This window comes from Meleagris gallopavo, chromosome 16 (assembly GCF_905368555.1).
Source record: "Meleagris gallopavo chromosome 16, MGAL_WU_HG_1.1, whole genome shotgun sequence".
Taxonomy (NCBI): Eukaryota; Metazoa; Chordata; class Aves; order Galliformes; family Phasianidae; genus Meleagris; species Meleagris gallopavo.
In genome coordinates, this window is record NC_139419.1 from 12,922,886 (window position 1) to 12,949,322 (window position 26,437).

Sequence of the window (26,437 nt, forward strand, 5' to 3'; positions counted from 1 at the left end):
GTGAGTGCGGGACGGGCCGTGGGCAGGGCCGCACGGAGCCCCGAGCTCAGGGGGAGCCGGGCCGGCCGTTCCCCGCAGGCCTGGGGCGGCGGGCCGCATCTCCGCCTTACGGAGCGCCGTGTCGGCCGGGCTGCGTGCGGCTGTGATTTGCACAATCCTTTCTTTATTTTGCCTCTCGATAAATGGAAGAAGAAGCGTATTAAAAGCCCTGCTCGAGCTCAGCCAGCCTGCGGTCTGTCTCCGGAGGTCTGCAGCTCCGTTCCGGGCACTCACAGGGTCGTATTAAGCAATGACGGTATTATTTTTCCCTGCTTCCATCTGAAGGAAGGCCCGGCATTGCCAGGTGTGCTCTGCTGGCAGATGGCTGCTGTGTGCACAGACGGTGCAGTGATCATGGAGCTGGAGCACCTCCCCTACAAAGACAGGCTGAGGGAGCTGGGCTTGTTCAGCCTGGAGAAAAAAAGGCTGCGGGGTGACCTCATTGCAGCCTTCAGTACCTAAAGGGAGCCTACAGACAGGAGGGGAATCAAGTCTTTGGTAGAGTAGATAACTGCAGGACAAGGGGAAATGGTTTGAAGTTGAGGGAGGGAAGATTGAGGTTGGATGTCAGGGTGAAGTTCTTTAGAGAGAGAGTGGTGAGGTGCTGGAACAGCTGCCCAGAGAGGCTGTGGATGCCCAGTCCATCCCTGGAGGTGCTCAAGGCCAGGTTGAATGGGGCCCTGGGCAGCCTGGGCTGGTATTAAATGTGGAGGTTGGTGGTCCTGCCTGTGGCGGGGGGTTGGAGATTCATGGTCCTTGATGTCCCTTCCAACCCTGGCCATTCTGTGATCAGGGAACAGGGAGCTGCCCTCTGTCTGCCCCACCACGGCCTTGCCAAGTTAATGCTGTTGGTGCCTGTCTGGTTTCCAGCCCTCATCTGTTCTAAGCTCCCTCGAATTCTGCAGGCCCAGACTTTGCAGAATTCTTTTTCTTCTGGGAGTTGGGATCTTGCTCTGCAGCTGTGGATTTCTCATCCGGCATAGCAGGGAATGGCTCCTGCCCAACAGCACAGCTTCTTCTGATGGTGGCTTTGGCCAAAGCTGGAGCCAAGGGTAGTGTTCTTAAGGCCTTTCTTCTCAGTGAATACTACCCTTTAGGAAGGTGAATAAATGCTATGGGGTTTTGATGATTTGATGGACCTATGGTGTTTAGCAAGCTGCTTCTGTGCATGTGAAAAGAGGTTATCAAGTTCTGTGCTTCAGGGGAACAGCAGTAACTTCACACACTCAGAGGCTTCTTGATTTTTCCATTGCCTTCATACAAACATATTCTTTCAGTCTGCTGAGTTACACGTTGTTTTCTTTTACCTTGAGCATTCAGTTTTTGGTTCAACTACAAGCCAAGTAGTGGGTATGGCAGGTGAGAAGCAGTCATCAAGCCACACTGCAGAATTTACTGTTGTAACGCTTCATGTGACTCCTGTGCAAGATTTTCCTTCTGTTCCACGCTCCTTGGAGCCTACATATGGGCCTCTTCTGCTGCTAGTGCCCCCTCCTTCCCGGAAACAGTTGGACAAGTGTGAAGATGAGATTCTGTAAGGCACACTGGGAATGAATGCAGCATAATTAAACTGCGCTGTAAAAATCCAGACTCTGGAAAGCAGATTTTATATCTTGAGCTAAAGCTGCGGGCTGTAAGCAGGAGGAGCAGTGATGAGTTGGAGCTTGATTAACTGAGGAGGAGTGATGAGAGCAGCAGAGTCAGTAGAGAAGCATCAGAGGCAGGAAGGGAAGCTGCAGTGACATGCACTGTGCTCAAAAACTGCGTGTGTGTTGGCAGCATGTGCTGCTTCAGGGTGCTGTGTTCCACAAATCTTACACTACTGATAGAGAACTTCTAGAGCAGACCAAAAAGCATTAGTGTGTTTCCTACTCAAGCATTAGATTCCTCCTGGCTGATTTACAAAGGAAAAAAAAAAAAGCTTAAAAATAAATTTTGTCTGTAGAACCATTCCTAAATGCTCTGTTTTGCATCCAAAGAAGCTACGCCTTTGTTTCATTGCTGATGCTTCGCCTCTTGTTCTGCTTCTGCTACCAATGATGGATCATCTCTGAGGCTGTCAGGGGTCGGTTGTGATCGTTAGGGCTTAGCAGTCACCAGATAGTGCGTAATGAACCCTCATGGGAGGCTGCAAGTCGGGCAGTTACCTCCTAGAGAATGTTGTCTTTGTTTATCTGAGACCTGTATCATGCCATCCACCAGAAGAATAGCTCAGGGGAAGGCTCTCCTTCCCAGCCATATCGTTTTGCTTGATATCTGGCTTTAAAGATGCTGCGTGAAGTCAGCTGTTCTGTCAGAGAACTGCAGAGAGGCTCCTCAAACCCTGTGTTAGCTGCACAGCACTCGCTTTCCTGTTGTCAGTAGGCCTCAGAAACGTGTAAGCAAAGTGGGAAGCACACAACAGGAGTAGCAGTGGTGGTTCCAAAAAACCCATGTCCCTGTTGTGTGTGCAGCATAGCCTGCAGAAGTGGAAGGAGGCAGTGGGTGTGTGTAGCTTGAATCTCTCTAGGTTTTTCACGGCAGCATTCTAACTTTTATTTGACATCCTTGTTATCATTTTCTTAGCACTAAGTATTGTCATTTTCTTATGCTTAAAGCCTCCTTTGAAGAACTGAGTGTGGTTTAAGCCTTCCATCTGCTAAGGAATCAAGTATGTCCGGATCATGGTGTACCTAGCCAGGTTGCTGGTGAGCTGTAAGTTATTCTGTCACCTTTGGTTACCAAGGAGCATGCTGCTGTGAGTGATGGAAGCAGCCCACGTCTATTATGGATGTTGGCGCAGCTCAGTTGGTGGCCCTGTGGCTAGAGCAGGTCTGTGGGCTCAGTGAGGCAATCCCACATTAGTGGGACTGCTCCTGATGTCCCATGTGGCATGGGAACAGCCTCATGCTTTTGCAGCCATCCTGCTGCTGGAGGTGCTTAAACTGTGCTATTTGGGCTGCTGCTTCTGCCTGGAGAGCTGCGGGATGCCCTGCAGTGAGAGGTGGAGGAGAGCGGGGTAAGGCTGTGTGCTGCTGGTGCCACGAGGGCAGGGAGCACTGAGGTGCTCCTTGGGGATGGCGGAGGAGAAGCTGGGAGCTGGAATAGTGACAGTGGGACTCGATGGTCCTTATGGGCCCTTTCCAACTCGGGATATTTTATGACAGCACCAGGCCATGAGGTGTCATAGCCTGCATTCTGACAGCTTTTTGGAGTTCAAAAAGAAAAGTAAATCATTGTAGAGCTGTTCTGACTCACTACTGAAAGAGAAACAAGAGAATAGGAACTTGTAAGTTCCAGCCCCAGCTCTGACATCTGGCTTCCTTTTTCAGCCTTCAAGTCACGCAACTTTTTTCTGCCCCTCTGTAGCATTATCCCCATTTTATTAAATCATAAAGTGAGAGCTATGGCTTAACGCCTGCATGCTGTTCACCTCTTTCTTAGTGCTGCAGAAGGCAGTATGTGGTGATGCTGAGCCAGGTGGCACAAGCTATGCCATGGCATTCAGCACAGCGGTCTGCATTTCCCACCTACCTGTAAGCACATCACACGTCTTGTTTCAAAGGCTGGGTGGCTAAATGCTGGTTCTGCTGTCTCCAGTCAGGCTAAAAGGTATGAAGGTGAAAGTATCGAGCCTTAAGATCCCTTTTGCTATCTGGAGAAGCCTCCTCTTGCTGACTGATGTTTATGGCTGGGAGGTGAGTGGTGGCTGCTGGGGTTGTTTTAGGGGAAAGCATTAAAATCTGGTGTGTGCAGTGAAGCTCATGCAGCGGGGTTCGGTACTGCAAAGAGGTGGCTCAGTGTGCAGATGCCTAACAGCTGCTGGGAGCTTGTGTTCTGCTCAGTTACTTCAATGTATGCTGTCAGGTGTTGTCTCTTAGATCAGGAAGAGACTCTGCTGTTGTTATATGCAATATAGAGGGGGAAAAAAATTAGCACTTTTACATCTGTAACTGGCACCTGGCTGATAGTGTTATGTGTCCTGAAATCCAAGTCATTGTCCTCTATCAGTCAGCAGGTATTTTCTACCAGTAGCTGTGTCTTTATTTGGGTCACTGCTGCCTTGGCCTCCTCTGCATCCCAGGTATCAACATGGCACCTTCCTTTTTATTTTGAGACAAATGAGGTCTTGGCTAGCTTTGCTTTCTCAAAATGAAATGCTTAGAATGCCATGTACAGAGGTGAAGGATGCAGCAGATGCCTGATCTTTTGGAAAGGTCTCTTTGCTCCAAGGCAAGTGTAAATATTAACAGTTTGGTAGAGAGAAAGCAAGGAGCTTCTTTCCAGGCAAGTTATCTCAGTTGTGCAGTGACCTCTGTTCCAGGCAGCCCTGAGGCTCTGTCTGCAGCCAGAAGGACAGAAGGAAGAGTTCTGTGCTCCAGGAGGAGGCTGGGAATGGTTGGGGTGACCTCTCTGATTTCGGCACAAGAGCACCTCAAGGATAGTAGAGATGTTGGGCTGGAAAGCCTTGCTTCCCCGCAGATCTTCCTGCCTTCTTTCTCCTTATTTCTGATTCCTATTTACCTTTCAACACTTCACATGGTGTTCCTTCAGCAACATCACAAATTCCTTATTTTTTCCCCCACTGTTTCCCAATTCCTCTCCCATAGGGATCACGCTGAGAACATTTTTTTTTTTATTTTTTATTTTTTTTACAATTTTCCAGCACTCTGCATTTGTGCTCCAAATCTTCTGTTTGTTTCGGCATCTCTAAGTTTGTAGCTGGGTCTGCAACTCTCTGTGTATTTTTAGCAGTTTGATTTGATGTTTTCTTACAGCTTTAATTGCAGTGTGGAGACGGGTTGTCACATTTCCTTTGTCCCCTTTTTTGTGACAGCAGCGTGCTCGTCTCTTGTACATTCAGCCTTGTCAGGGTGCCAAGCCAGCACTGAAGGCAAGAGGATGGGATCTTACCTTTCAGAGAAAGGATTTTTTTTCCAAATGGGGGATAATTTTGTCTGCAAATTGTGTCGTGCTTGATTGATGCAGTGCTGCTGCAGTGGGTGAGGTGATTTCTTGTACATTACAACGCTGCCAGTCCTTTTCTGTTAGACTGAGGGCAACATCCAGCTTCTTCCACTGAGATTTGTCTGAGTGTAGGAACCTGAAACCACTCCAGGAGCTGAAGCTGGTGTTTGAGAGCAGCGCAGGACTCTGCAGGGGCAGCTGCAGGGAGCGGCTCTGCCGCGGTCAGGCTCGAAGGAAAGAGGAAGCCAGTGCAGTCAGCAGCCTACGATCTCCGCTGTGAGAGCTGAGGTAGGTGCTCAGCAGCAGGGGTTTGCTGCTCACAGCCCTGTGTGGGGCTCAGCCTGCGAGGCAGCCGGCGCTCAGGAGAAAGAGTTTGTTTTGCAACGGGCCCCAGTGCTGCAGGAGGTGCAGGGAGAGGAGCAGGCTGTGCTGCTGGGAAGCAGCCCAAGAAGCTGGGGCACTGCGGGTGTCAACATCTTGTTTTGCTTTGCTTTAAGCAGGCTAGATGCTTTTCCTGAACGTACTGTTCTTTGGAAGCATTAATTAAAAAAGAAACCAAGTCTTACAGACTTATTTTGGTGGTGTTATCCACATTAGTTTCATGTATGCTCTTAAACCCAGATGAGTTTTAATGGTCTTTGCCAGGACTTCAGTTTGCAATACTGTGAGGTTTCTCTTCTTTGCCAGTGTCCTAGAGAACACCATGTCTCTGCATACCATAATCATCATGCTGGATTTTGGATTTTGCTGCTGCAGGGTGTTGGGCAAGGTGCAGCCCTTGTCCCAGGCTGCCTGTAGCACCAGCCTTGCTTTGTTGGCCCTGGTCTGTGTTTTTCACAAAGTAAGGGGGGGATTTCTTTCTCCCTGCAGAGCAGCTTGAGTGCATCTGAATAGAAGTGCCATTTTTCAAAAGTTGCTGACTTAGTGTTTTCTTCTTGCATTCACTTTCTTCTCCACTTACTGTAGTACTTTCAATTTCCAGCCATGCGTATGTGCATGCCCTCAGACTCCTGAAGTTGGGCCTGCAAACAGCTGCAGTTCAGCTGTATGTCTACATGTTACTGATTGTCTGCAGGCTCAGATACACCAGTTCGGATTTGCACTTGTGGACTCAGTAAAGTATTTGAGAAGCGTTCTGGAAAAGCTGTTAATGCTTCATGGACATCTTGGTGCTGATACACATCAGGTGACTCCTATCACATCTTCATGCTTTTCCAGCCTCCTCCTCTCTGGTCAGAGGAGCTGCTGCATTTGTGTGACTCAGGAAGAGGAAGACAGAGCTAAAACTTGAAGGTGTTTGTTGTAAATGGACACCATGCTTGGATACATCTCTTGTGAGTTCATCTATTTGCTGTGGACCATTTGAGTGAGGAAGTGTGTGGTTTTTCGTTGACTCTTCAGAATTTGATTTCTTCTTGGCATACCTAGCCCCCCTCCCCCCCCCCCAACGTGCTTCTGCCCAAAATACTGTGGGTTTGGGTTCTTCCCCCCAGTGCCTTTTTAAAACTTGGGCTATTTCAGATGAAATACCGGGGGAATCTCAAAGTCAACATGCTGTGTGCATTTGCTTGTGGGGCCAGCGCCGTGATCCTGTCTGTGCATGCCTGCATTCCCCTCCGCAGAGGAAAGGGGAAGTGGTCTGTGCCCTGCAGCTGTTGTCTCACACCTGTGAACATCACGAGGAAGGACAGGGCTGTCCTGTGGAGTGTGGGACATGGCAGAGCCCCCAGGGATGTGAAGTGGGTGAACAGACCGCAGTGCTGTTGAGTCACTGCCTTATGCCCTTTAGCTGTGACTTTCTAGACATCGCTGTAAGATTACAAGTTCCATCTGAACCCTGGGAGAGAAGCAGAGCACCGTGTGGTGCTTCAGCAGCTGAAGTGTCCATCCAAAAAGCACACTGACACCTGCTTTTCTGATAAAGCCCCAAACAAAAGTGTTCCATCAGTGACAGCTTAAGAAATAGCAGGCAGCAGTTGAGAACTGTCTGTGAACAGCTCGTGGCTGCAGCAGGATTGATGGATCTAACTGTCCTAACAGCAGTTATCATATCACCTGTGTGTACCCATCTGATACCCCTGTGCTATGGCAGTTTGCAGTTGTAATGGAGAATACTGACTGTAGTAGTCTGCGTGAGATGCTTCTGTGCTTCTCAGCTGTACGTTATGACTCTAGGAGCTATTTGTTTGGGGGAAATAATGTGTTGCCAAGTCTTTTCCAGCATTGGTTGCAGTGCTTTGTGATTGCTGAGTTGCCATTTGTTGAGCAGCCTTTATGAGCAGCAGGATGACTGCTGGGATGAATCCCAGAGTCAGTTCCTGATCACAATCCATCAGTTTGGAAAGGATCTGCCTCACACACCTGAGCCTGTTAATCAAAGTTCAGCCCTAAAACCTGAACCCAGGTAACTGAACCTGCCTGTACAAGATAACTGAAGACACATGATCCTATAGGTATTCTAAAAGGTGCCTGATTACCTGTGTATCTGGTGGTGTTTACAGGTAAGGTGATCTCTTTATCCTGCTCCAAAAATCAGCTTATCACTGCTGCCTTTCCACAGCCTGCTCTGTGCAGCGCTGTTCAGCCTGTGGTTGTTTTTAGGCTGATGTTTAAAATAAAACATATTGATTCCTGAGGTGCAGTCTGACATTTCTGAATTGATGAGCAGTAGAGGCAGGATTCCCCAGCTTACATGCTGGGCATCAGCTTTGTCACAGTGGATCTGAGCACAGTGTAGCACATTTGCTGCCTCCTTCACTCTTCACTGCCCTTAGAACAGTAATTCATGACTTCTGTGGCAGATTTTTGGCTTAAATTGCAATGTAAGAGAAATGAGTTTACAACATCAGCATCTTGTCAATGCACTGCAGAAGTGGTGGCTCTTGGAGCAAATGAAGCTTGCGTGCTGCAGCCCGGAGGTCTCCTGAAATGGCACCAGGAGCCAGCACTGCTCTCACGGCACGCTGAGGCTCAGCCTACTTTCAGTTCATGAAACCACAAAAACATGTCTGAAATGCAACGAGGAAATCGAGAGCTTGATATCATCAGCAGCGTGCTGCAGGGGAACACGTCGGCCGTGGGGCTGTGCACTGCTTCCTATCTGAAAGCTTCTGGGCAAACCTTGCAGTTCTGTCTGAGACCTGTGGAATGTGTGTGAAAACCCAGCCTTCTCTTATAGTTAGCTGGGAGCAATGAGCTGCAACACAGCACTGCTTTGAGCTGCACCTCGGTGTAGCATGCATTCATTCCTTCTGCAGTGTGTGTTGGGTGTCATATGGCTGCGTTTTGGTTTTTGAAGCACTCCATAGCACTGATTTTGTTGCTGCTGTGCTTCAGTACTTCCCTGAGCTTCACTGCACAGGGCAGCCCACAGCTGTGCTTTGAGGGTCAACCAAGCAGTGCCAACGCTGGTGCTCTGCTGGCAGCAGCAGAAGGAAGGCTGTGGTGAATCATGCAGGCTTGAAATGACCCAGCACCTTCTGAGGCCATCACCGATGATGTGGGAATTCCTGTTGCGTTGGGGCTGGGACAGGGAGGGACTCTAGAAGACACCCTGGTAGTTGGTAAAGCTGATGAGTAAGTCGTTGTGTTAGGGCACGTGCATACACAGTATGTGTATAACCCAGTTATCCTTTACTGCGTGCTTAAAAATGATCTGCAGTATTGTAGATGTATCATAGGATCACAGAATGGCCTGGGTTGAAAAGGACCACGATGATCATCTAATTTCAACCCCTCCCTGCTATGAGCAGAGTCACCAACCACCAGACCAGGCTGCCCAGAGCCACATCCAGCTTGGTAAGACGTGGAAGAAAATACAGCAGCAAAGTGTAATGGTTTGACTGTCAGTAAATTACTGCACAAAAGTGGGTGCAGAAGGTTCCCAAGTGAAAGGGAATGGGACAGTATCATTTAGAGGCAGCAAAGATGGGAGATCAATGAATTGAGTTCTACCAGCAGTTGCCAGTGTGGGCACAGTGGGAATTCCTGCAGGAGCACTTCTGGCTTGGACAGGAGTGCTGTGTCCCTGCTGATACAGCACTGCCCAAAGGACAGCAGGAGGCACCTTTGTGAGGCTGCAGCTGCAATTAACATCTTAGCAAACAAAGAGGGGAGAAAAAAAAGCTTTGTACAGGAGGTTGCCATAATTTTATCTTAGTGATATCCATTTCCAAGTGCATTAAAAAAGCCCACAAAACCTCTTGCTGTTGTCATCAGCTGCAGGGCCGTATTTAGAGCATCATTTGTATGATCGATTCTCTGCTGAGCTGTTAATAGCAGCCATCAAAAGGTTAACGGCGTGGGGTTTTATGGCCAAGCATTAGGGGAAAGCTTTCCTCTAGCAGGAATGATCACTTTCTTTTCTAAAAGCATTTATGAAAGTGCAGTGACAATCTGGTGTGGCCATGGCCAATGAAGCTGGTGGTTGGGACTGGCTGAGGTACACAGCTTTCCTGCTTTGTAGCTCTGATAATAGAAATAGAGAAGAGAAAACAAAACTGGGGGATAGGGGATAAAAAAGGCATGTATGCTCTAAATGGAAGCTCTTCTGGAAAAACTTAAATAGCTTTATAAGCTGTTATAGCTTTTATAAGCACTTTCGTATTTCCCAGAATACTCAGATGCTTTTGTAAGAGGGAGAATGTCTTTGGTTTGATGTGAACTAAAATTAGCATTTTCTGCTCAAATAAACATGCAGGGTCTAAATTGCAGCCAAACCCAATTCCTACGTCTGGCAGCAGCTCTCATCAGCGTGGCCCCAAATGTTTTATCATTGATATTGCAGTCCTGTGTGTTTTCTCCCACTTGCTGCAGCTCATCCTACTGAGGGCTGAGCCCAGGACAGGTATGGAGAGACAGCTTCTTCAGAGCCTTGTCTGGTGCAGCAATTTGGACCCTGAGCAGTCCAAAATGCCATAGGTAGGCAGCTATTAATGCTGTTCTCCTAAAGAGAAGTCAGTTAATGGCACTCGCCTCTTAAAACGGTCAGCTGGTATATCTAGGTTTTGCTGATCCTTTTTATTTAGGACAAGAGGAAATGGGCCTTAAGTTGCACCAGGGGAGGTTCAGGTTGGGAATTTGGAAACATTTATTCTCAGAAAGAGCAGTGATGCAGTGGCACTGCTGCACAGGGGCAACGGGGTCACCATCCACGGAGATGTTCCAGAACTGTGGGGATGTGGCACTGAGGGATGTGGGCATGGTGGGGTGGGTTGGGGTTGGACCTGGGGATCTGAGAGGTCTCTTTTTTTTTTTTTTTTTTTTTTTTAAATTCTATGATTTTTGGAGGATTTCCTGGTTGAAGAATGTCTTTGTGCAATCACTGGGTATTCAGGTAATTGCTGTTCAGAGAGGAAGCTACATGCTCACTTGTGAGTCTCGCTTGTCTGGTTATATGGGACCAGCATTAAAGGTTGGAGCTCAGAGATAAATGCTGTGAGTAAGCAACTACACACCTCTGTCTTGATAAGTTATTGAATCGCCCTTAACAAAATTATCAGGAGAGAACTGGGGGTGGTCAGGGCGTAGCTTTGCAGCGTCCTGGGTACTGGAGCTGCAACCCTGCTTGCTGGCAGCCTCACTGGGTCAGATGGGCAATTCCAAGAGTGACATTCTTGGCAGATCTGACACCAGCATCCTGGCACGTTTGTTTTGTGTGTCACCCAACCACGCTGTGGCCGATGGCGCTGTCTCAAGCTGTGGGATTTGCTGGACTTAAGGAATCCCAAGCGGTGGGGCAGCGTGGATGGTGACACATGGAATCTGACCTTGGCTGCCTTTCATGAATTGGGAAGTGTGAGCACTGTTGGCTCTGATTGCCTGTGGGGCTGACCTCACCCTGCCTGCCCATCTCTGTGGGGCTGGGGCAGCCCCTGGTGTGTCTGTGCTGCCTGGGGCAGGGGCAGCAGCTCCTCCCCCAGACCCTGCTGTACCTTCTTGCCCCTTTCCTCCAACACAGAAGTGTCCTGGAGTGGAGGCTGCCTGCATCTCAGTGAGTGGTAATACTGGAGATATCACAGCGGGGTTCAGCACAGGTCCTGCAAATAGTTCTGTGCTTATTATGGCCTCACTGGATAATTCCTGTGGGCTGTCAAAGTACAATAACTTCCCTCTGCAGTTCTCCAGCAGCACGTGTCCTTGCATCCTCTTTACCCCAGTTATCTCAGAGCTGCATGCGAGTTGGATATTGCTGCGTGCCCCTTGAGAGGTTAACCTGGGGATACCCAAAGGCACTACCAAATGCAGAAGGCTGCTCTCTGCCTTTCTGTCATGCCCATCTCAGAGTGGAGAGCATTGGGTGTGCAGCAGACAACGCTTGTGGGAAGCTGGCTAGCTTTGGTCTGTGCAGAGCCCACTGCAGGTCCAGTCTGATCACTGCTTCTCCACCTGTGAGGCACTGGAACAGGTTGCCCAAGGAGGCTGTGGATGCCCCATCCCTGGAGGCATTCGAGGCCAGGCTGGATGTGGCTCTGGGCAGCCTGGGCTGCTGGTTGGCGACCTGCACATAGCAGGGGGTTGGAACTGGATGATCTTTGAGATCTTTTTCAACCCAGGCCGTTCTGTGATTCATCTGCCCTTGGCCACACCTCAGGAACAACAGGAAGAGGTCAAGTGGGAGCATGGAACAGTCATAATGCAGGTGGCACTGAGCTGGGAAGAAGTGTTAATCTGCCTGAGGGTGGGAAGGCCCTGCAGAGGGATCTGCATCAATGGGCTGAGGCCAATGAGATGAGCTTCAACAGGACTAGGTGCCAGTGCTGTGCTTTGGTCACGGCTTTTGCTCCCTTCCTGCAGTGCCAGCCTTGTGCTCCTCTTCCCTCCTGCTCCTGACACTTGGGATATTGCAGTGGTGCTACTTAGTGTCAGAGGCTGAGTTCCCATGAGTTGGGTCAGTCATCTTCCACATCTCTGAACTGAGGTAGCAGGGGGTCAGTGGAGGATGCAGCAGATGTTCAGTAATGAAAATTTTGCAACTTCCTTAAGCAGGAAATGAATCTTCGTAGAATCATCACCAGGATTGGAAAAGACCTCCAAGATCATCCAGTCCAACTGTCCACCTATCACCAATATTTCCCCACTAAATATTTCTCTTAGTACAACATCTGAATGTTTCTTGAACTCTTCCAGGGACAGTGACTAGCACTCCCTGGGCAGCCATTCCAGTGCCTGACCACTCTTTCAGAGAAGAAATCTTTCCTTGCATCCAACCTGAAGCTCCCCAGGTGCAATTTGAGGCCATTCCCTGTAATCCTATCACAAGGGAGCAGAGGTCAGCCTCCACCTCACCACAACCTCCTTTCAGAGAGTTGTAGAGCTGTAAGATCTCTCCTGAGCCTCCTAATCTTGAATCTTACCTTAAAAAATCCAACAAGATGAATCTTGAGTATCCTTCCTAAAGGAAGTTTGACTTACTCATCCCAAACCCTTCACATCCTGATGTCTTTGTGCAAGGAGCAAGTGCTTTCCATTGAACTAAAGCAATGTGGAGCATTGGGATGGAGAGAGCCGTGCTCCCAGTGGAGAAGCCTTACTCCAACGAGTCAATGGGAGCCAGGCATGAAAACTGGGCAACCAAAGCTGCCAGTGGGACTCTGTGTTATGGAAATGCTGAAATTCTCTCCGGATCTTACTGAGAGTAAGTAGGTTGGGAAGGAATTTGCAACAGCATGAAACATCCAGGAGAGAAACGCACAGAAGTGGCAGCACAGCTGTATCCTGATGTCTTGAAAGCAACTCCAGCAGGGTTCTTCAAATGGAGCTCTCACCACAGCACTGCTTCTGTTCGGGCAGGGGGGGCTGTTGGGTGGGGGGGCAGCTGCCCACAGAGCCACGTGCACATGGATGGAGGCAGTGACTGAGTGCTTTGCTTTCACTTAAGTTGACAAAGTGGCTTTGATTCGATTGTAGGCTATTTTAAGCCAATTGCTCACTAGCAGAATGTTCTATTTTTTGCTAATGTAGTCTTTGCTTTCTAGAGCACGCACTTTAGGGGGGGGTGATGGGAAGGGGATAGAAGGGAAAAAAGAGGCTGAAATTCTGTCTTCCTTTGCTGAACCATTGAAGACGGTGGGAGAGCTGGGGGTGGGCAGCAGCGGTGCTCCTGTGGGCTGTCCTGCTCTGCTCCCTGCAAAAGGCTGCCAGTCACCGGTTGGGTTGGGTTTTATTTTTAGAGGCAGAATTTTCAAGTTCCCTGGTTTGCACTGTTTCTACACAGAGGGAAGTTGGGCCCTGAATCTTGCAGCGTTTGTTATTGACAGCATGAGTTGAAAACGTGAGAGGGAGGGGAATAGCACAGCCATGGCAGGGACCTGCTGCTTCCTAAGGCCATCCATTATTGGGTTCAGTTGAAAGGGAGCTGCAGTGCAGGTAGAGGCCATCCTCAGTGCTGGGATGTTACTGGAGTAAAGTCTCAGCTCCAGAGAGCCGTGAAATTGCCATAACCTTGACTCCCCCATACTGAGCTGTAACTATTTCCAATAGTAAAAGCTAAATTTGGACATAGGGGGCCCAAATCTTTAATCAAACCTCTGAATGCTTGTGTGTCCCTTCTCAAAGGGCTGGAAATGCTTTCATCTCTGGAGCCGCTGCTGCCACAGTTCTTTCGGTGCTGCAGATGCGCGCCCTAGGCGTCAGCTAGGATGCATCTAGGAAGCATCTTGGCTGGAATTTGCTGTTTTTGTGAGAATCGTGTGACACAGCTGAGCTGACTTGTGGCTACTGACTGCCTCCAGGGGCAAGGAGGAACCTTTTCCCACTGGTGTCACTGCTTAATGCAGCTGAGCAAGTGATCCCTTAGCGATGGTCCTGACTTTCCCTTTGACAAACCTCTGGGTGCAGTGAGCAGTTTGAATTCTACACTGCTTTGCTCTCTACCTGGATTTCATTCTTCTGCTTTTGTGGCACAAACGATGTCAACCTCCAAGTGCTCTCTTTTAAGAAATCATCTACACTGAGTGCGATTCAGAGTGGAAACCTGCATTAACTCCTTCCTCTTGCTGTTGTTTGCAGGCATCTGAAGAGGCCTCACTCCGGGCTTTGGAGAGTTTGATGACTGAGTTCTTCCACAATTGCACAACGAATGAGCGGAAGCGGGAGATAGGTGAGTGCCTGCCCCTTCCAAGGGACGGTCCTACTGCATTGTGCTGCCTGCAGACCTCAGCAGAGGTCACCTTGTGCTTTTATTGAACAAATACCATGGGGAAGAGTGCCCTGTCCGATGCACAGCTGGCATCACTGTCTCTCCTGCTTGTGTGAATTGAAGTAAGGGCTCACATAGCTTGGGTTTGGGAGATCCCACGACATGTAACTGACATCAGTAACTGACATCAGTAACTAACATCAGTAACTGCTCCTGTGAGCACGGAGCTGCGGATTCTTTTTACTGAGTGGGAACTTGGGTGGAGGAGGGATGTTGGGTTTTTTTCTGCCTGTGGTGTTAGACTGCTTGGCTTGGAAAATGCCCACCTTCTGCCTAGAGATGGAGCGTGAACTTGAGGAGTTGTCCTGCCCCAGGGAGGGAAAGCAGAAGAATGCCCTAATTTATGTGAAATGACAAGGGGGAATAAACAGTGAGATTTCATTTTGAGTAGTGTTATTAAATGTGTCCTTCTGAAAATCAGCAGAGATCATGCTGGTCCTCCAGAACAGCTCCTTTCTGCTGTGCCTCATGGGCACTAATAGGTTGTTCTGCTTTTATTCTCAAACTTCTACAACTTCAGTGCAAAGGTACGATCAGTGTGAAAGATTTATTCCAAAAACCTGGATGAATTATTGACCAACTGGCCAAGTATTCTTTTGTTGAGATCACCTGCAGTGCTAGAGTGGATCTCCATCGTACCTTTTCATTTAGTCCAAATGGAGGTATTACAAATACCGTTGCTGTGTTCCTTTCATTATCTCCCTGTTCTCTTAGTCTAGCTGCAGGAAGGAAACCCACTGTGAAGGCTGAAATGTGGCCAGCCCGTAGCACAGCCCTTGCAGCTTCTCCTTCCTGCCCCATTTGGTGTGCAGCTGCCTGACCTGAGATGCCCACCAAACCCTTCATTGGAGGTGCTGAGGCTTTTGGTGCTGACTTACCAAGCCAATGTCTCCTGAAGCAATTGCATTTAAACAAGAGCAATTTTTTTTATATATATTTTTTTCTTTACAACGTGTCTCAACATTCAGCACTTAGCCTGGTGTGGTACTTCTGTCGTTTCAGAACACTGTGTGACACACTTATTTTCTTTTCGTTGAAGCCTGCTGTTAGATTATTTTCAAGGTTTTTTGAGTGTGATACCCCCTGCCCTGGTTGTTTGAGAGACCCTGGACATGGCTTTTTTTTTCTGTGCTCAGTGTGCTGTATGTACATTGTTATGACTCTGTTTGCAGCTTGAGTATTTTAACGCATTTTCTAATACTTTGTTTTTTCAGAGGAGCTTTTAAATAATTTTGCCCAGCAGATAGGAGCCTGGAGGTTCTGCCTCTATTTCCTGTCAAGCACAAGGAATGACTACGTGATGATGTACAGTCTGACTGTGTTTGAGGTAAGATGTGTGTTGTTGTCTGCATGGTGCATTTCCCTTGTCTGATGCAGTTCTGTATGACAATCAATTTTATTTGAAAATGTTTCTCTAAAAAGGCAGCCTTAATGAGGACAGTGATACAGCTTCTTTTATTGCTCTCTCCTAAAGAAGTTATTTAATGGCAGTACAGAAGTATTTAATGGCTTACAGTAGGAGAATCTTTGTACAGAAATTGAAGAATTAACTTCCTAGCATCTCTAAGTACAAATTACCTGCAGTTTGAGAGGCTGCTCAAGTTTTCTGCACCATGCTTTTAAGAATTACTTCTTTTATACTCTCTTTATAGTAGAAATGTGTATGGCTACCGCCTAGCTGCTGCAAACTGTAATGCTAAGGAGTGAAACCAAATTGCTTTTATCTTTGAGATCTCTTTTTCGGACGTGCTCTTCTTGGAATTACATCCCACAAGCTTGTGTGAGTTCTAGAGGGAAGGTCACTCTTACAAGAGCATGTCCCAGTTTTTATTTAGAGAAAAAAGTTATGGTTAAAAGCCTGAGTATTGGTTTGTATAGCTACTGGAAGAAACAAAGTGTTCTGTGCAAGCTTTGTCTTATCAGCTCGTTTCTCAGTGAGCAGTGCATTATCTTTCCCTGATGATATTCTGGGTTGTGGTCAACTGGGTCTGTTTTTCTTTTCTTTGGGTCTCTGCACTGTGTTCTGGGCTGGATTGCAGTCTGAGCCTTGCTCCAAACTCAGGGAGTGTTAATACCCTCTGCAGTGGGCTGCTCTATAGGCAGAGCAAACAGACTTCTGTTCTTAGAAGTCGCTTTGGCAAATTATCTGTCCGTGTTGTTGTTGACTTCTTGAGGTATAAGGCTCCATTTATCCAGTGCTGTGAAGGGAGGAGGATGAAGTAGATCTACAAATGGAATCTGTGTGGCCCTTAACCATCGGGAGACCCTTCTCAGAAAGGAGTGGCAGAAGTTATGTGGAACAGATGTTACACAGGAACAATAATTAAATTGATTTTCATGAAGAGGAAAACATGTTTGGTTTCTGAGTCTCCGACTCTCTGGGCAGAGGGAGAAAGTAGCACTGAAAAAAAGAATCGTGCCCAGAACTAAGCAGAACAAAGAAATCACTGTGCAAGTGTAAAGTGAGGGAAGCAATCCACAGCTCAGCTGAGAGATTAAGATCTCTCAGTGGAGAAGCTGGCATTCCTGATCTTAACTACTGTAACACTGTGCCTTTGGCCATTCCTCTGCAGGTTCCTCAGCTCTGTGTTGAGTGTCAGTCCAACCATGTGTAGGGACACAAGGCTCATCCCTAAAACTTCCTCTGAATGCTGTGTTTTCTAGAATATCCAAAAAGCTAATAGCTGACTTGGTGTAAAGGCCCTCTTCCTGGCCCCCTTCCACATGAACTGTTGTCTCCATTGGCTCTGGGAAAAGAGAATGCCTTCCCAAGAACATTTCTCAGGTGAAGAAAGCTGCCACTTTCACATGAATGGGGTGAACTGTGAACACGAGGATGGATATTAATGCTGAAGCATCTGCCAGTTTTATGGGTGCTTCAGAAGTTGTTCTGGTCTTGCAGTTGGAAACTGGGCCATTGTTGGTTTCTAAGCAATGCTTCTGGATCCTCTCTAGGAGAAAGGGAAAAAAAAAGCCTTTTAACCTTTTTGAGACACTCTGTGTGTCTATGAGCCATCTGTATGTGTATGTGTATATATCCATCTCTGCACACTGAACTGGTACCTTGGTACTGCATCTCTGATCTGCTCTGACCATAAGCATAGCTTTCCATATCATACAGAAGCACTGCACAGCATTCCCTGCTGTTGCATTTTTCAGCTATATGCCTGCAAACAGCTACAATAGTGCCCCTGTAGCAGGTCTCCTGCGTAAATTATCCCTAGAGGCAGAGCAATTAATGCTCCAGAGTCCCTAAATGGGATTGTAGCATGGCAGGAAAGCAATTTGTGACTCTTCTTATGGATTTTGTCTGCTTTTTTTAAGTGGACTAAAAGCTTTCTGTTTAAGTGATGCCCTGTCACTGCAGAATCACTGCTCGAGAAGCAACCTTCCAGCTGAGCTCCAGGAGACCTCTGGGGCCTTAGAGCTATCGAGAGCCAAGCTTACTTCCCTTCTGTGTTGTTATTCTGCCTCATGCAGGCTATTTTTTCCTTTTAGAAGGGGAAGTGTGGATGGCCAGGGTTAAAAGCTAGAGAAAAGCAGCCAGCTCTACTTGACCCAAGGCTGGTTAGTGTGGTGATGGGCCATGTGCCATCTGACAGTAGAAGTCATCTTTAGTGAAAATCTGATTTTGCAAGGGTTCTGTGTGTCTGATACTGTTGTATTGGGTGTGGAACTTCATTTTCTGTTAGAACTTGTTCCTGTGCACTGCATGGCTTGTAAGAGGTGGGCTTGGTGAGTTTTGCTCAGCAGCCTGAGCACTGCTGTCTTCCATTGCCCTAGGACCTCATTATGTAGCAGAGCTTATTCAGAGATGGTGGAGCAGGGTCTGTGGCCTCTGAAGCTGCTCTTGTTCTGCCTGGTTTAGTTCTCACACACTCATCCTTGTGCTAATAAAGATAGCAGGATTAGGGCTGCTGAGTAATTGTGGCATCTGAAATGGTAACTTCACCTAGAAAGCCTGGGTCAGAGCTCTAACAAGGGCAGTGTCTTCTCTTGTAACCTGCTGGTGTCTCCTTGTTTTCTTATCTGCAGGTTTGCCCATGGCAGCCAAGAAGCTTGAACTGCATCACTTGTAGATGCTTATTTTTTTAACTGGCTATGCATGGTCAGTGAAAGGCATGGACACGTCTGAAAGCTATGGCCTTTTCCCCCGCCCCATGTGTTGTGGCAGAGAAGCCTAAGGCATGGGATGCAGCAGTGCTGAGCAGTGCCCTGTCCCTGCACTGTGTGCCTGGAGTCTCTCCATGAGTACAGCTCATGCTGACTTTCACAGTAAGCTTTGTAGCTACACCTGAGGCTTTAGGGGATCAGCTTTTCCCAGTTTTTTTAAAGAAAGCAATAAGTTATGTCTGAAAAGCTGTTGATAATATATATATTAAGATGCTTTCCTTCAGGCACTATACCTGGCATCGTTAAGTTTATCCTATTCAGACACCAAAGTATTTATCTTCGGTGAAGCATGTCATATCAGCTTGTTTAAGATGCACTCATTGGAGAGCTCTGTTTCTTTTCCAGAACCTAATCAATAAGATGTGGCTTGGGGTCCCATCTCAAGACAAAATGGAGATCCGCAGCTGCCTGCCCAAGCTCCTGCTAGCTCAGCACAAAACTCTGCCTTACTTCATCAGGAACAAACTCTGCAAAGTCATTGTGGATATTGGCCGACAGGACTGGCCGATGTTCTACCATGACTTTTTCACTAACATCTTGCAGGTAAGAAGTTTCTAAAGATACTTTTTTTGCCACCTAATTCCAGTAGCTCGGGTTACCCTGAAAAGCTTTGGCACCATATCACGTAAAGTCATCAGCTGAATGCTGTTGGGATGTTTCAGGTCTCATCCAGAAAACTAAAAGGTGTATTTGAGGCCCCTGGCTGAGATGCTGCCATTAGTTTGAATGTTACTTGTTTGAAATGCAACATCTTCAGGTGAAGCCTGGGCTTGACTAGCAGCTCACTGTTGCAAGGGTCATCTTTTAGTTGAGTACTTGGTTTTCAGTTCTCCCCAAAACGTTCATAATTGACTTGGAGCCTGGCTGTAAGCTGAAGTGCTGCTCAACCTTTTTCTGCTGACATAATTACACCATCTGAATGCAGCTATGCCCGTAGACAAGCCCCAAGGCAATTACTGAAATAAATCAACATCCCTAAGTGTCAAGAGTTTTTGTTAAGACAAATGGATCTGGTATTAATTGCGAAAGAAAAAGAGCCCACCTGGCATCCCAGGCTTGTTTTGTTGCTAACTGGAGTAATCTCTTCTGAAGTAGCTCTTTGTAACCACATAGTGCAGCATGCTGCATTTTTTTCCTGAATTGTCATTCTGACAATAAGTACTTTAAGACAACTGTCTATATTTAAGTTTTGCCTTTGATTACATCTGAATTTGCAGTTGAAACACTTTGTAATCTACTTAGCCATCTTCAGTGCATACAGAGCCCACTTCAGGTATCAGTTTTTCCTTAAGCCTCTCCTTGTGGACTGAGCTTCTGAGGGTAGTGCTCCCATTAATAAGTTTCTGTAGCAGAAACCTTCGAAAAATGTTCTGATAAATTGGAAGAGAAACACAAATACCTCAACTTCAAGACCCCAGAAAAGTGAAAGCAAAACGCAGCTCCTGTGCTAGAGTTGCAGAGCCGTCTGATCTCACATTTGTCTTCTGAGATGATTTAAAGCAATTATTTGATTCTTGAGCAGCAAATTGATATCACGGTACTCTAAAGGCTCAGTGCCACATCCCCATGGTTCTGGAACACCGTCAGGGACAGTAACCACACCACTCCCTGGCAGCAGTGCCACTGCCCCACCACTCCTAAGAAGGAATTGTTCCTAATACCCAGCCTGCTATCAGCTCCTGTACCATCATGCTTCCTTTCTGGAGGCCAAAGTCACGTACATCCAGACAAAGAGCTTAAAGGTGTTTTTTTTCCCCCAACATATTTCACCAAAATATGCAGCCTGATCAGTATTGGGCCACTTTGTCTCTGGTCTCATGGGCCAGTGAGCTGAAGTCAGCCTGCACCGTTTAATTTATGGCTTCCAGGATTACTTGCGATAATGGTGATTGACTTTAGATTTATTTTCCTCCTGGTGAGAGCAGTGCATAAATCATTTTGGATGTTTCAGGTTGAGAGATCGGGGTGTCTTTCAGCTTTTTCCCCACCTGAATGTGTCTTTAATATCCCAATGGCTAACGAAGGCAAAAATCCTTGCTTTCTCTGCTCCTATTCCTGTGCATTCTGTATGCGGTGGAAGTCATTCTTCTAGGGTAAATGTGATTTCAGTATGAAGTACAATGCAGCCACAGGCAGAGGTGCACTCCATACCTGTGTTCTGTTGCCACCCAGTGCTGTCTGTATGCTGTTGGAAGGAATGGTGTTGTTTTTTTGTGGGGAGCTGCCTGGCTGATGGTGCAGGCTCTGAGCAGCAGCCCCATTACCTGGTGAGACCATGGGTACTGAGCTTCTGAAAAGTGGTGATGTCAGCAAAAGGCAGTAAATAGGAGGAACAAACTGTTATTGGTAAACATGCTGGAACAGAGAATGTGTGCAATGTCATGATGAAAGCCTAAAGACTCCCATGGTGCTTGAACTGTTGCAACATCATAGGTTAATGTCTCAGGAAATGGAATCCTTGCAGCACTGCAAGCTCAGAGCTGTTACTCCTCAGTCCTGGAACAGCTGTGAACTACAGGCAGAATTGCTCATCTCCTCTTTGTGATCTGAAACTTTTTCGGAATGTTATCACGTTGCATTCGTGCCTTTTCCTTTCAGTTGATTCAGTCTCCCGTGACCACTCCTCTGGGACTGATCATGTTGAAAACAACCTCAGAAGAACTGGCGTGTCCACGGGAGGATCTGAGTGTAGCCCGCAAGGAAGAGCTACGTAAGCTGCTGCTGGACCAGGTGCAAACCGTGCTTGGACTCCTCACAGGTATGAGCTGGTGTGCTTGCAGCTCTGAAACAACCATCTTCCTTTCTCACCCCTGTGGTGCTGGCAGGTTTGCACGTTCTCAGAGCAGTGAAGCAAGGTGTGGGTGATGTAGTGACTGCTCCTGCTGCTCAGGCACTTGACCTTTGGGTGCCTCGTTCAGATCACTACAAAGCAAGCTGGTGTAGCAGAGCAGTTAATACAGCTGTGTGTGTCCTTCTCTTTATGAAGAGGGATTGTGATTGTCTTATCTCAGTGACCCTGAAACACGTGCTGAATGCTTGTACACACAGTGCTCCTCGTTAAAGCCCTTGAGATGTGTTTGAGAGGAGCTATCTGTCTGTGGTATGTTAGTTGAATCAGTGTTTTTTTATCAATCTGTTCTAAGAAATGTTTCTTTGGCTAGGTATTTTGGAGAGCATCTGGGACAAACACAGTGTTACTGCTGCCACTCCGCCACCATCCCCGACTTCAGGAGAAAGTGGTAAGGACAGCTAAAGCTGAGTCTTCATCTTCAAGCTTCCATGTGCTTTAACTTGCAATCCCAGGTATAGATTCCTTCCTTTACTATCTGTTTCCTAAAGCTGTTCTTAGGCCAACAAATTCCAGGAAGAACAGCTAATTTCAGCTGAAGAAGCCATTGCCACTGCAAGGGATGCCCCACTTGAGAATGCCACCTCATTTGGCAGTGCTGTTGTCCTCAGATGGCAAAAAGCTTTCTGAAGTGTCAGCTCAAAATGCTGTAACATCACTGAGTTGGCACTGTTACGTATGAATTTCAGCACATCAAAAGGCAGAGTGGAGCAAAACTGAAGCCTAATTCAAAAGCAAAGTGACAGGACTTTGTGCATCTTTATTGACACAGTCTATTTCCTCCCCACTCCTGTTAGTTTTTTGCAGAGCTGTCTGTCTATTTACTCATTTACATACATATTAATTATCTTTGAAAAGGAGAGTATGTTTCTATGTCCTTGGAGCACGCTTCATTTATCCTGCTATGAGGAAAGCTGTGGATGCAGAGGGTTTCCCCAGGTGTAAGGATGAAATGAGAACCATTTTCTGTGGTGCTCACTGTTACATTTGTCTCACCTAGGAAGTGACCAGCAGCATGTGGTGTCTTTGTTCCATCTCAGACTACAAAGCAGATCATGCAGTGAAATCAATATTTTGTTTAAACGCTCGAATCTCAGATCTGCCTGCTTTTAACAAGGAAAAAGAAGGCTTTAGGCTCTGCAAACCAATGATGTTGGTTGTGCACAGTGAGGTGATGAAACATTTGGGGGTCCACTGCTTCTTTCTCTGCATCAACACCAAGTTGTGTTCTGTGTGTTAAGAGTTGTAACAGATCCCTTGTGTGTTCAGATTTGTCTGTAGGATCTTAAGCAGTAACTGAAGGCTGTGGATGGCTTGCCTGTGCTGGTTGCACTGGTCAACACCAGACTATGCTGGTGAATGTTGCTGTTTGGTTTGTTCATGCTTTGATACAATTTTTATGTTTAAATCAGAGTCAGACCAGAATTTCAAGTGCTTATTTTCCTCAGACCTTTAAGACTTTGATATTTATCCATAAAACACAAAAGCTTAAATGGAAAGCACTATTATCTTGATTTTAGGGGGGAAATTCTGCTGTGGGTATAGTGACACTTTTGCAGGGAATTCTGTGCTGAATGAATGCTGTGCTTTATATATTAAAACTTGTGCAGCCTGTAAGCTGACCAAAGCTTTTTGCATGCATGTTGGTTACGTTTGGATCTCGTTCATACAGCAAAGTATTCCTGCTTACTGGTGACAGTCATTTTTTGTTGCATTTTCCTAGCTCAGATAAGGCTTGTCCTTTTTGTATCCTGGTGAAGGCATTGGTGTTCCAAAAAGCAGAATAAGCTTCAGAAGTCCCTATAACTTTTTAATGTCTTCTGTCAGAGCTGAAATCCCTTTAGGAACTTGGAATATCCATTTGTTCTTTTTTGCATAGGGAAGCAGAGTGCAGTGTTTGCTACAAGTCCTGCGTAGTTTTAAAATAGCACTTAAAACCTACACTAAACTCATTTCTCATACCCATTAAGCCAAGGAACTCCAATGTGTGCAACGTTGGGTAACGTTTGAGGTAAGGGATTGTATAGGCAGATCAGTATAGAATTTACTCAGCAGTGATCTCTCAGCCTCCCAGTGTTGTCTTTGAATGATTTGTATCTCTATATTTGATTAACTCCTTCCTTAGATGTATTTGGTCATGTATGGGAAACAAATGCACAAACATTTGTTCTGCAGAATTAGCATGATCCCAGCTCCCTCTCCCAGATAACTCTCCCCTTGTGCATGAATGCTGTTCTTCCTGTAAATACATCACCTGCTTGCAAAGATACAAAACGTATCTTAACATCCTTTGTACTCTGACCTTCAGCAGTTTAACTGGATGCAAAGCATTCGGACCGACTGCTCTGAGTCACACAGCCCTGATTCACACGCTGTGGCCATGCACTGACAGCTGAGAATCTTCAGTTCTTGCAGTTTGCTGGAAAGGTCCTCAGGAAAATGCACGATTGCTTCTGCGAGCAGAATGCAATGCACTGCAGCATAACTATGGGTGTGAACACTGTGCTGGGGCTGTTCTGATATTAAGACCAGCCGTGGGGTTATCTAATGCAGCTGAGGTGGTGTGATGTCTTACAGTTCTGCAGTGGGAGAGAAGGAGGTGTGAGGCATGGCAGGGAGTTATCAGCTTTGTGATGCAGAGCATCCGTCTTGATGAAGGATGGAGACTTGGGAGTCTGTTCATCATGCATGCTTTTGAGTACTTGGAAAATAGCTCAGTAAATCATACCTGCAGCGTTCGTGCTGCTCTTGTGTTGGGTCTTTTCACTTTCAGAAGAAGTTATTTGATTTTCTGGAGGGATAACTTTAAATTCCATAATGTAGCAAATGCTTTCTAAAGGTGAAGAGATGATTTGCACCCGAGGAAGAGAAGTTTCAGATCAGCAGCAGTCACACAGAAAGCTGCTGGGGTGCTGCATGGATTTGGGCTTCACTCACATCTTCCCTAGCAGCTGCATATTCTGGTATTCTGTATCAAGGAGGGTAGAATAGAGGTAAAAGCTTTGTGGAACAGTGATAAAGGTATTGAGTGGCTTCCACATAATTGAGAAGAAAGGTACAATCCCAAATGCAGAATGAGGAGCTGCAGCAGAAGACTATTACTTGAGTGAAAAGGAGGGGGTGAATGGAAATTTTTTCCTCTCTTTGGAGAGAGGAAGTAGGAAATACAGTTTGCAGTTGCAGTTTGCAGCAGAAAGGCTGTCTTTACCCTTTGTTAAGCTGTGGAACTCTGTTGCGTAGGGATGTTGCATGTATTAAGTGTATATGGCCTCAACTACAGACCTCATAAATCCATGGAAGAAAAATCCTCAGACTGCATGGAGTTCTTCAGACTGCTCTGGGCTCAGGAAGCCTTTGCACAGCAGTGGTCAGAGGCTGAGCAGTGTCACGAGCACTTACCATGGGCTGCTGGTCATTTAGAAGAAGTGCTGGGCAAGGTTTGGTTCTCAGCACCTCTGCTCTTACATAACCCACAAGCTGTCACATGCAAGCAGAAGCAGCTCTGCCAACTTTTGATATAATGTGGACATGCTGCAGAGTTTATGCAAGCTCACATCCAGGATGCTCAAGTTCTCGAAGGGAATCAATTTTGTAAGAGATCCTTAAAATACACATCATGCTGCTGTGGTTTTATTTTGCAAAATGCTGTGTGTGCCCTTCTCAGTAAGGCTGATGGGGCAGTACAGAGCTGCCCCTTGAACTTGTTTGTTGGAAACAGACCCCCAGCAGCCCCTCCGATCCGATCTTTAGGATATGTACGAAACTTCAGAATGTTCCAGAATAAAAAAAAACTCTCCCATCTCGGACAAATCTGCATGCTAACCAATGCCAGAGGCTCTGGTGGCTGTTGGGTTATGGCTGGGGCTTGCAGTTGCGACACTGGAAAGTAACTGCCTTGATCTGTGATGTGCTTTTCCCCCAGGTGACCTGCTGAGCAGCCTGTTGCAGAGCCCCAGCGCAGCCAAATTACTGAACCAGCCAATCCCCATCCTCGACACAGACAGTGAATACATCTGCTCCCTGGCTCTGGAGTGCCTGGCCCACCTCTTCAGCTGGATCCCTCTGTCCACCAGCATCACCCCCTCGCTCCTCACCACCATCTTCCACTTTGCCCGCTTTGGCTGTGACACACGTGTCAGGAAGATGTCCTCGGTCAATGGCAGCAGCCAGAACGTGGGGCTGGGAGCAGAGCGGGGCCGGCTGGGCGTCTTGGCCATGTCCTGCATCAATGAACTGATGTCCAAGAACTGTGTGCCTATGGAGTTTGAGGAGTATTTGTTACGGATGTTCCAGCAGACTTTCTACCTCCTGCAGAAGATTACTAAGGAGAATAACGCCCATACGGTGAAGAGCCGGCTGGAGGAACTGGATGAAAGGTAAGAGAAATAAGCAGCTGAGCAGCTGTGCTAGGGCCTCTTGCTTTCTAAAGGACAGCCTTTATTGATTTGCGGTCATGCATGGTGTGTCTAATCGCCTTTTTTTCAGAGTTCTGTGCTGGTGCTGACAGGCAGAAAGGTAGGTGCTCGCAGGTAAGGTTCTGCTCAGGGGCTCAGTTTGCCAAGTGGCTGTGGTGGCACAGGTTTGTGTTCTTTCCTGTCCTCTTCCTCCCCTTTCCCCGTTCGTTGCTGTTTGACTGCAGGTCTGAGGTGGCAGAAGAGCTGACCCTGCCCTTCATTCAGTTGTAACAGAACAGCAGAAGAGGCACAGTGAGGTAAAGGCATTGCAGCATTCCCTTCGCTGGTCGGTATCTGCCTTCTCTGTCACAAACCCAAGCACACAAGGAGTGGGTAGTTGTTCTGCGAGTCCTGACTCGAAAGGAAAGTCTCATGCTCCTTATTGAGGTGTGACAGCTTCTGATTGCTCTGTTTTAGTTTTTTTTTTTTTTGGTTGGTTTGGTTGTTTTTGCTTTTAAACACCACTGAAAGGCAGCTCAGGGAGCTCTGCTCCCAGCAGCGCGTGCCTGGGGGCAGCAGAAGAAGCAGCAGCTCAGCAGCTGTGTGTTCCTTTTGCTTTCCAGAAAGTCACTGACGTGCTGGTTGCCTACAACAGCCTGACTCTTTCATATCAGATATTGCTGCTTGTAGGAGTGAGATTTGTCTCGCTGTTGTGTTGAGTGGCAGAACAGTGTGCTGCAGGGGGTGGCTCGGTGCTGCTTTTCAGTGCCTGCAGTGGGGAGATGGCAGAGCTGGTGCTGATGTTGGCACATGTGTTATCACTGTGTCAGTGTGCTC

General features: G+C 47.1%; 1 protein-coding gene and 1 long non-coding RNA gene across 3 annotated transcripts in view; both read left to right on the top strand.

The window, feature by feature from the left end:
• XPO6 (exportin 6) overlaps window positions 1–26,437 on the top strand; it is a 49,454-nt gene that overhangs the window by 273 nt on the left and 22,744 nt on the right. For both annotated transcript variants that reach the window (XM_085237226.1, XM_085237227.1), the window contains exons 2-7: window positions 13,996–14,086; window positions 15,400–15,512; window positions 18,704–18,901; window positions 20,957–21,116; window positions 21,520–21,597; window positions 25,129–25,582. In XM_085237226.1, the coding sequence (XP_085093352.1) occupies window positions 13,996–14,086; window positions 15,400–15,512; window positions 18,704–18,901; window positions 20,957–21,116; window positions 21,520–21,597; window positions 25,129–25,582 (1,094 nt within the window). The remainder of the gene's footprint in view (window positions 1–13,995; window positions 14,087–15,399; window positions 15,513–18,703; window positions 18,902–20,956; window positions 21,117–21,519; window positions 21,598–25,128; window positions 25,583–26,437) is intronic.
• LOC146543261 (uncharacterized) lies at window positions 7–7,621 on the top strand. The gene is made up of 2 exons (XR_014886734.1): window positions 7–5,274; window positions 5,969–7,621. It is a non-coding gene; the product is annotated as an uncharacterized LOC146543261 (long non-coding RNA).